An 11,327-nucleotide genomic window follows, 5' to 3' on the forward strand; every position below is an offset into this window, starting at 1 on the left:
TGAATGAAGATGCAGGTGAAAGACATTACGGTCTACATTCTTAGGGTTTTTTTTTCACTCCAGCACGATCTTTTTTTTTTTCAGTCCTGAAACATTTCCATTGACTTTGACGATGTCAGCTGAATACACAGGAATTGATGATATCAAGAATCCATTCAAACATCTTGAAAGCCCTTCATTATCCTTTTTTCAATATCACTTTCAAAAGAAAAATTCATTTTGCTTATTTGCACTGCAACTTGCAGAATGAGTTGTCTTCTGTATCTTCATCTTCATCCTCGTTGAGCGCGCAGCACATCACAATTTTTACCTCCTATATTTGTTGAATCATCCTTAGTACATAATCTTCACAGAAATTGGAGGTGAATTCATGTTAAACTGATTCAGATTCTTCTATCAGGCACGAAAACACTACGAATTCCTTCAGCCTCTTTGCCGATTCTCAATTTATTATCCATTCTTTTCTTGAATACTGCATGTCCAATCTTATCATCATCTTCTTTCTCTTCCGCTTCTTCTTCTTCTTCTTCCTCTTTTTCTGTTGAAAGAGATGTGTGAATGTTGATTCAATGAACTAGGCATTCGACAACAGATTCAGAAATTGCATACACAACAAAAAGGGAAGAATGAATGGGAAGGAGGAAGGAGAAGGAGCAGATGAAGAAGAAGGGAATTTGAATGGAAGAGAAAGAGAAATAAGAAATGGACACTTGGTAAAAGGAAGAATAAACAAAAGAGATGGATATTTTAACAACAAAATGGTCAACGAAACTTATCCTCCAAATTCTTCTTCTTCTTCTCATTCTTCTTCTTATACTCCTTTACTTCTGCTTCTGCTCCTTCTTCAACAACTACATTGACAGTCTCATATATAGCCATGGCAATCAGTGCAAATGAAGAAGAGAATGAGGCAGAGCAAGAGTTGACATATTGCGAAGATGATAAAGAAGGCAAAAGCTTAACCGCTTCAGAGAGAAATTATGAAACAGGTGAATAAGGTTTCATTTTGTTATTGATAGCAAGAGACAAGGAAGGTGATTCATTGAATAGAATGCACTGAACCTCTTTCTACACGTAAACAAACTTCCTCTTCATATTCTTCATGTTAACTTCCTCTCAATTTCTCCTTTTGTTCCAAATCCTTTTCTGTTTTATCCTTCTCTGCCTTCGCCTGTTCTTGTTTGAATTCGCTTGATGCTTCATTTGATGGCAATGGACGAGGAAAAAAAAGCTATTAGCTCTAAAGTGGATACAATAACTTTGAAATTGGTGGAATAGAATCTTAACATACAGCTGAACAAGAGGAGATGAGTGAAGAGGAAAAAATAAGAGGAAAAATTAGAAGAACAGGAAAATGATAGAAAACTTTAATCTGAAAAAAGAAGAAAGAATAAGTTGAAAGCGTGTTTGCCGAATGAAGCTGTTGAATTTGATAAGCGTTGCAATATGAATCCGTTTTATTCAGATAAGTGAAGATTCTGACAACATAAGGCTTATGCTTCGGAGATGGACAGGCGGAATGCACAGAGCAAAAAGAGTTAGAAGAAAGAATAAATAAATGAAGCATCAGCGTCAAATACAGTCACAGCGATAGACTTATTATTCTCAGTTTGTGAAGCGCTACTATTCTGTTGAAGCTCAAATGAGTTTAGAGATTCATTTCTTCTTTTTTTTTTTTTTTTGAGTTCATTGAATCATCGCCTTCTTCTTCAAAAAACTCATCAAAGATTTATTTAGAGTTTGATTCCTTCTTTCTTATCAGTTTTTTATAACAGTGAAAATTCAGCGACTCAGTTGATTACAGACGCATCAAGTGGAAGTGATATGACCCATACAAAATTGTTGGAAGAAGTACATGCAAATGCACCAAATGCGAAGAAGAAGGGGAAGGGGAAAGAAGTGGAAGAAGAAGTTTTCTTTTGGAGTTTGTGGTTAAGTGAACGATCAAATAAGAATTTTTCAACTTCTTTTCAATTTGGCTGTTTTGTGATTCAAAGAAAAGCAAATAACAAAAGGAAGAAATATTGAGAAACCTCATTTTCATATTTTCAAACTTCTTCAAAGCCTATCTTTCTTGGCCATATGTTTTAAAGAACAATTAACGAAATATTTAAAAAATTCCATTTCAAAGGAAAGAAAATGGAAGAAAATTTCCGAAATGTAATTTTATTCTAAAACAACCCTTTATAAGCGCAAAACTGAGGCAAATTTCTTGTTTGAACAATAATTTGTTGATTTGCTATTCTATTTATTTATGGTTTTCTGATCTAATTTTAAATTAGATATGAAGTGGTTATGGGGCATAATATTTTTTGAATTTTCTCTATGAATGTTTTTAATTCAACAAAATGAATGGAATTAACAAATATGCATTTTTTTGAAAATATTTTTTTTTATCTTCTTGCGAAAGATGGAATATTCTAATAAAAGAATTTGAGTTTTTGTTTAAAATTGATTATTAATTTTAAAAAATGTTTTTATTCCTCAACAAATTTTTTTAACAACTAACTAACGCTTGATAAAACATCGTTTAATTATCAATTTTTAATTTTTTGTTGTTTCATAAAAGGAAATTGCGAAACAAAAATTTTCGAGTGAGATTTGTTTGGTTTATTAATTTACCAAGAAAATGGTCATAATACTGAAGTTCAAAAGAGAGAATTTATGCTAATTATTGCGTTCATGAAATTGTTTTTTTAAAAAAAATGACATTTACACATGAAAGAAATGAAAGAAAAAATAATAAAAAAATAAATATTTATCCTTCAACTCAGTTTTTTCCACTTTTCTTCAAAGAATATTCATCGTAATATCCATTTTGGGAACATTTCTGTTCAGCCTTTTCAAAGAACTCACTCCACCACTCTTTCATCGTCAACTCTTTCTTCTTTCCACTGAGTTTCTTTTCTTTTTCTGTCATTTTCAATGCAATTCTTGATAAAAACTGAACATGTTCATCTTCAATTTCTTTTTCAATATTATTCACGACTTTTGAGTTTTCCAAAAGTTCCGTGGAAAGAGGAACAATTAATTGCACTTTTCTGTTTTTCTTTTCTTTTTCGAAATAAGGTACAACTATTTTCTTTGCGCCGAACTTATCTATTTCATCAACCTTTTCTTTTTCATTTTCAATTTCATTTTCAATTAATATGACGTCTGACTCAACTTCGTCATCGATCAATGTATGTGGAGTTGAATTATCTGATAAATATTAATAAGACATTTATAATAAAATTTCTTAAATTAAAAAAATAAATAAAAATTACCCGTAATTTTCGTTTTTGTTGGTGATTCATCTTCTAAACAATCTTCAGGCTACTGTGTTTCTTCCTGTATCATTCGCTTTTCTTCCGCCGTAATTGCAGCCGCTTCAAAAGAAGAGCATAATTCGCTTTTGTACTTTGCAAAAATAATTCTTGATAAATAAACAAAAAGAAAATCATTCAACTATTTTTTATTAAACAGATAATTCATACAAATATTTTTGTATTCCATAAAAATAAGAAAGAAGAATTAAAAGACAATTTTAGTCCAACAAATCCAGTTTTTTTCGTTGAATTTTTGGTTTTATAAAACATTCGAATAATGGGAAAATCTGAAATATTTTAATTCCATTTAAATACTCGTAATAATATATTTTTGATGTTGGGATAAATTTATATTTTTATGTCTTATAAAATATGTTATTGAGTTTTTCTTTCTTTTCTTTTGATATAATTAAAGTATTTTTATTATCCAAAGAATTATGGTTGATTCCAAAAGTCTTATTTCGTCAATTGTTAATCAAAGTTAAATTTTGTTATTAATTTGTTTTGATCCAAAAATAATTTTTTTAAAAAATTAATGATGATTTTTTCCCGAAAAATATGAAATATAGAAAATCTGATAATGAGAAATACAAAATAAAAAAGAATCATTTGAAAAATTAATGAGAAAAGTTCTTTGCGTGTTCCAGCTCATGAATTAGAAAATCCTTTTCTATAATTACCATGTCAAATTGCTGATAAATTTTTTTTTTCACCGTCAAATAATAATGTCTTTCAATAATTTCCTTTAAGAACTTGATTTGAATTTTCTTTTTAAACTTCTGTGGCCCAATAATAGGTGTTATTGAAATCGTAGAAAGAATCGTTATCGGCATGAAACATATCTGATTATTCTTCATTTTTTTTTGAAAAGTTATTTCAAACAAAGTTTATTTTTTCAAGAATAAATTGAAGTTTCATTGAATGCTGCAATCAGAGGAGAAAAAAATAAGGTGGTGAAAAAAACAGAAGTTGTGAAGAAGATAAATAATTGAACAATTTTATAAATTTCAAAATTTTGAGTATTTGAAAAACAAAAATTGTAGGATCATATTAATAAGGATTGATGAAGAATTTCAGAAGAATGAATAGATATGTTTGAAATATTGGAAGACTAACCAAGAAATATTTGGATTTTAATTTTATTTTTAGAATTAGAAAAAAAATTTGAATTAATGAATTTAAATTATCAAAATGAATGATAAAGTAATTTATTTGAATGACTTCTATGTGACCATAAGACAACTCTTCTGTGAATTGGTTCCAGATTACTGGTATTTCTCTCACTATCGAGCATGGCGGGCTTAGTGACTGATTCAGTCGGAGCTATGTGGGCATGAATGTCTCTATGGACCATGAACCCCTGACCTTTTTAGGTACTCTCTAACTCCTCATCAGCCACAAGCCCTTCGCTCTCAGTGGAGGAGACCATGTTCTCTCACAGTCAGGGAAAGCTCGAACTTATTATCATTCAAACTTTGATTATATCGAGGCACCAGCCAAGTGATTAGCCAGCCATTCACTCAAACTCATACAAATTATTTTAATTTTTAGATTTTCACTCCAATTCGATAATAATGTGAGTGAGGATTTTAAGTTATTTTTATTCAAAAAAGAAAAGATAGATAAAGAAATCGATTTAAAACTTTGGTTTTAACAACAAGCAATCGAAAGATTAAGTCAATTCCTCATTTACTGAATTTCATCACATAAATCGCAATTTTTATTTTTCAATACACAAAAATAATAGATATTTTAATAATCTCCAATTTATATCGCATCACCAACTGCTTGATTTGATCTCTTCAGAACTGATGAATAATTGGGGTTAAATATGGATTAAAAATTTTGAAATCATATTTTTTCGAAGAAAAATTTCTGATAAAATATTCTATTTCAAATCAATGTGAATGAACACAGAAAAGAAATTATATAATAAACATTATTGTCCATCATTTGGAACATCCACTTTAACATTGAAAGAAAAATTGAATCCTGGACAGTCCAGACAAAACTAATATGTGGATAGGTGAAATTGCTTGCAAACTTTACTGGCTACAATTATAAATATGTTCAATGAAGCATTATCAATGGAATATAAGTTATATCTGAATTACGAACAGGTGTTTTTATAGATGAAAAAGTTCGAAAGAGTCTGAATCATGTGATGTGTGAGGAGGAAAAACATGTGGAGTTGAAAAGAAAGATAAAAAGAAGATCAAATTATAAGGAAAAAGATTTGATGATATAACAAAACCAAATTTTTATCGAAACAGCATTTTCGTGAATTCTTAATTGTAATCCTGATTGGGTTGTGGAAAAACCTTTGGAGGTGTCTTTGTTTTTGTTTGCGCTATCTACAGGTACTAGAGCGCAAACATGCACTCATATCAGACTTCAAGACATAGTCTGAGTTTTTTTCAAATAAAACTCTTCATTCGTTAAAGTTACAATAAATTTGGAGTGTGGAAAGGTGTTGAGAGGGGACGATTATTGCGTAACTGTTGAAGGAGATATTGCAAACAAATCAACATTAAATGTGATGTGGTGGTTGGAGCAATTTTTAGTTGAAGAATATGGATTATCTCTCACAGAATTCGATGAATGGCATCTGGGTCAATTAGTGCCTCAATATTTGTGGGGAGTTTGCAAGGGTGCAATGAGAGTTCGATTTCGAAAAAGAACAAAACAATCTGTATTTTAAGATAACATTTTTGGATTCCATTCGTTTAGATCAGGGTTCATTTGTTCTGCACTAATCAAAGGAAGAAGTGATCCATCGAAAAAAGATTCTATCATAGAGGCAACTGCCCTTGTTGGAAACTGCAAGCTGGATCAGTCGCACAATGGAATTATGTGAAAGAAACAGAAATATCAATTGTTGTTGCATGTCGTTTGCTTGTCCCAAATGAAGATGTTGAATCTGAAGAGTTTTTTGACAAATCACTTTCGGAACCAAGTGTTTATCATAATATCAAACTCAATGAACATTCTTGGAAAATTGATTCAATCATCTCGACATTTGATTTTTATGTTTTGGAAATTCTTAAATACGAATGCAGTCAAAGACATTATCCTTATTCATGTGTGATCCGTTTGAACAAAATGGCAGCTGCAAATTATTTGTGCAACAAAAATATTCATTACACATCGAATGTTTCAATATTGAAATTGTCAAAAGATGAAGTGCTAAAACAATTGTCAATTGCCAAAAATATCACCATTGCTGTTATATCTTACGTTTCGAATATTGAACAATATTTAACTGAACAAAAAATTTTGAATTTCACAAAGTCAAATGTAAAGTCATTCCTTTTTGAAAATCTTCCCTTAAACAATCCAATCGAAACAAAATCAAAAAGAAAGTGTACTATGGAGGAGGATAAAATACTGTTACAACTAATCACAAATGGATCTTTATTCATGAAAGCAAGCCAAGCTCTTGATGGGAGATTTGACAATTGCTACTGAGACAGAATCAGAAACATACAAAAAAAACAGAAAAATCCCAATGAAAAAAAGACTTTCACAAAATCAGAAAAAATTAAATCATCACATCAGGATTTCACAAAATTGAATAAATTTGATTTATAACAACTCTTGATTTTTTTGATTCAATTTACTCATAAGCATTTTTGGCTTAATCACCTTTCAACACATCACAAGTTTTTTATGTGAAATATCACCTTTTCATGAGATTTTTTTTAGTCTTAAAGTTTTCTTTGTTTTTAACATTCACAACACATTTTAATTGGAGAGATATTAATGTTAATAATACAATTGATCAATATTATATCAAATACATGTATTATTTTCCTTAAAAATAATATATACCTCTGGGAAAAAATTTTTTCGATTAGACCATTAACAGATCATTTTCAAGTTTTCAGCATTTTGGATCTATAAATTTTCACTATGTCTGCAGAAAGGCTGAAATACAAATAGTTGTTGAACTTTTGAGATTTCCATATATACACACCAGAATTATAACATGAATGAATTTTGTGGAAAACTGTTTCTTGTTTGTATAGAATTTGAAAATTAATCAATAATGAAATAAAGTGATTTGAATATGAAAATTTTTTTATTTTGATATCAATTAGAGGCAAATACATTCTTAACAGCAATTTTCAAATAAATGAAAAAGCAGTTTATAAATATAAAGTTAGTTATTAAGTGTATATATTATGAACATAATATGTTCAAAAACCATGATTTTTTGATTTTTAAAATCTATCGTTTTCACATATTAATGGGATTTTTGATCATTGAAAAATCAAAAATTTCATGGAAAAAGTGTCTGATTCAGACGATTCACTTGCTCTGCCTGAAAAACCTACAAACAAATTATTCAGATTGTTTCTCAATTCGGAGAAATCTGAAAAATAGATATTTTTTAGAAAATTATCAAAAACAAGCCAAAATGCAGAAGGCACAGAATTGAAACGGATTTACGGCGTTTCTATGGAAGAATGATGTGAATTTGCAGATAATTCAGCAATAGGCAATCAGCATACAAGAATACGTCATTTTTTCGAAGCTGGATACCAATAAATGTGATTTTGTTAACTATCCTATATATTTGGAATAGTTCTTGCGTTAAATTTTTTTCGGAAATGTTGGGGATTCAAAGGAACTCTATTGCATAATGGTCATCTGTTATGAGGTGTTGTGCGATGGACATTATGAATCAGAATGAAATTATTCTTGGAGGTGAAAACATTATTGCTGAAATAGATAAATGCATCCTTTGGAGAAGAAAATATCATGGTGGTACAAGAAAGAAACAAATATGTGTCTTCAAAGCAGTGGAGCGAAAGAAAGATAAAATGGATAAAACAAGGAAATTTTTTATCATGATTGTTCCAGACCGTTCAGCTTCAAAGTTGATTCCTATCATTCAAAAGCACATTCTACGGCATTCAACAACAATGTCAGATGAATGGAATGTATATTCATCTCTTTCTCGTTTAGGATACAATCATCTAACAGTGTTCCATTAGAGATAATTTAATGATGAAGAAACTCACGCATGCTCAAATACAATCGAAGGATTATGGAGCCATATGAGATGATTTTTACCTCCGCATGGCATTCGAGAAAAACATGTTGCTGATTAACTTGCTTTTTGGATGATTTAGAAGAGAAAGATAGTGAGATTTGAAGAATTTGTATCAAAAATTGTTTTCTTCAAAGAAAAACAAACAGAAGAAGCTGAAGAAGATGAAGAAACAGAAGAAAATGAGGTAGAAATACCTGATTAAGATGATTATCTTATTTCTAATGACAGCGTAACAAGTGAAACCTTCAATATTGACCCAGGCGATGGTTTGTCTGCCTCTGAGTATTCAGAAAACTCATAAAGATAAACTTTTTCATTTTATTTTGATTTTTTATTACTGACTTTTTTTCATTTTTTGAAAAAATTTTGACCCATTTTCATAATTAAAAAAAAAATTGAAATTTAATTTTAAAGAACTTCCGCATGTTACAATTTGCTTCAAACATCATTAATGTTATTAAAAAACAATAAACAAACCAAATTTTCAAGAATTAGAATATGCAGTTAAGTGTGCATATGTCTGTTAGTCAGTTACTGTCAGTCAACCCATTGATATTGCATGCATACTTCAGCAAAATTTTTCAATGATGATAAATGGGATTTTTATTCAACAAGAAAAATGATAAATAAATGTTTTCCATTTTCCATTTTCAATTACCTTCATTTATGTAACATCAAAATAAAATGAGAATAATAAAAAAAATATAAAAAAATAGAAAAAAAAAACGAGAAATAATATAAACCTTTTTGTGAAAGAAAAAAATGGAAGCATCCCTCTATCCGGACGCAGTGCTGACTGGTACCAGATCCATCATTTTTTCGAATATTTTTCTCCAAGAGATTGTGAGGGTGAAGAAGTCCAAAGACAGTGTTTAGGAATTGAGCACATAAAGCTACACACAAGGGCAAAATACTCCTTTTCCTTGGACAAAGAGATTTCAGTGGAAGGAAAAGAAGAGGATGAGAAAGAAGGGGAAGCTGTGTTCTGGCTGAGCAAATATCAGAAAGGAAGAGTAGGATTAATGCTTTCTGAATTGTCGTCACGTAAAGATGAAGTTGATTTATCTGAGAAACTTTGGCCAATCTCCTCAGATTGCATACGGGAGAAACATAAAATGAGAGCGAAAAACGCAGGTTATCCGCGCTCTCTTTTCAGCTTCCACTCCTTGCGGAGTGGATTCATTTGCTCCGCTCTTATTAAGAGCAAGAGCGATCCTCAAGCGCAGAAGGCAGTTCTGGAAAGAACCTCACTCTTTTCTGACTGGGTGCCTCACCGCCTAGTGCAGATGGGATATATTAAGAAGGTGGCGAGGAGAGCACTGGTGTCGACGAGGCTTTTGTCGGAGGAGGAAGACGGTGCACAGCCAGATATGGATAGAACCCTGCTTGGTCTTGAAGCGTTTCATGGTATATTTTTCAATTATATAGAAGAAAGAAATAAAGATCCATCAAAAGAATTTAGTGAAAGAGAGAAAAAAAGAATGTTCACATACTTTGAAACAGAAAGAATATCAGAGGCAAAAATGACAAGATACATTCAAGATGGATCATGGATGATGTGAGAAAAATATGAAGAATTGAAAGAATATATGAAAGCAAAGTTTCAAAATATGAAAAATTTGATGTGGAAAAGAAAACATTTCCATATTGTGCCTCTTTAGCTGTCCTTTTTACTCGAATGTACATAAAGGAGTTTTTATGTAATTAGAAAAAATCTCTGCAGAAAAGGCAACAGCAGAATTCACAATGTTGGCTAAAGAAAGAGAATCAAAAGTCAAAGAAAGAAAATATGAGAAGAGAAGAAAAAAAGAAGAAAGTCAAATCAAAGATAAAGATATTGTTGAAATGAAAGAGAAAAAGAGAAAGAAACATCATAAAAAGAAAAGAATGATAATAAAACAATAACATTCAAAAGCAATTAAAGAAATGAAATGTACCACGTTTGTAGAATTAAGTGGAAAGATGAAGATGATGCAATTGTGAAGAAAATGTGTGAAGAAGAAAATAAGACAGTTGCAGAAATTAATAAAGTGTTTCCATTTCGATCATTGAGAAACATCCATAATTATTTTAATGAAATGATTGACAAAGGAAAAATGAAAAAGAGAGAACAAAAAACGTTGAAAGATATCTTGCACATAGAAGAAAATAAGAAAACAAACCTGACTTCTTCCTCTTCAGCCCCAGCCCCATCTCCAGCCCCAGCCCCAGTGCCAGCCTCAGCCCCAGCCTCAGCCTTTCTGAATGAAAAGAAAGCAATTAAAAGAAAAAGAGTGAATAAAAGGAAAAGAGAAGAAGATGATGAATATGTAGATTATTATGCAGAAGATATTTGCATAACATTGAAAGGAAATGGAAAGAGAATAACGAGAAGCATGGACAGTTAGATAGATAGAACAAAAAAAGTTGTCATTCGTTTTAAATGTTTTTCATATCACGTTTATATCAATACACATAATGATAATAAAATAAAAATTTAAAAATAAATAATTATGAAAATAAAATGAAAAAACACAAACCCAAGTGAATAAAAGTAGTTTTACAAAAATGTTTGCCCACCTGCCCACCCTCCATCTATCCAGCCATCATTCCCACCTTCCCGGCTGAACTATACTGCTTCTGCAATCATGTACTTCTACTTGAGTGCGCAGACAGTATGATGCATAAATAGAAAGTCGCAAGTGATGAACATTAAAAAGATATAAAAAAATAAAACGTTGTTTAAATAGTTGAAAAAATGAAAAATATGATAAAAACTGACAGAAAAGATCAACAAAAAATTTCAAGATCAACGAGTTCGGGTAAATAAAAAAAAAGTTGATGAAACATTAGTCAAAATTGAACGAATAAAAATATTTTAAAGTTTTTTAATTGTTAAATGTGATAAAACATTTGGAAACGAACGTATATGTCTGAATTTTTTTTTTAAAAAATTCCTTTTATTAGGTTAGGGTTAAGCT

At 30.4% G+C, this 11,327-nt stretch overlaps 1 protein-coding gene across 1 annotated transcript; it reads left to right on the top strand.

Moving 5' to 3' along the window:
* Positions 1-9,389: 9,389 nt before the first annotated feature.
* MONOS_14816 (uncharacterized protein) lies at positions 9,390-9,929 on the top strand (the record flags this gene model as incomplete). The annotated part of the gene is made up of 1 exon (XM_067867649.1): positions 9,390-9,929. One exon carries the CDS (start codon positions 9,390-9,392, stop codon positions 9,927-9,929), a length of 540 nt encoding a protein of 179 aa, XP_067730575.1.
* Between the last annotated feature and the right edge of the window lie 1,398 nt (positions 9,930-11,327).

The sequence above is a fragment of the Monocercomonoides exilis genome (assembly GCF_001643675.1).
Source record: "Monocercomonoides exilis strain PA203 chromosome Unknown scaffold14-1859848, whole genome shotgun sequence".
Classification (NCBI taxonomy): domain Eukaryota; phylum Preaxostyla; order Oxymonadida; family Polymastigidae; genus Monocercomonoides; species Monocercomonoides exilis.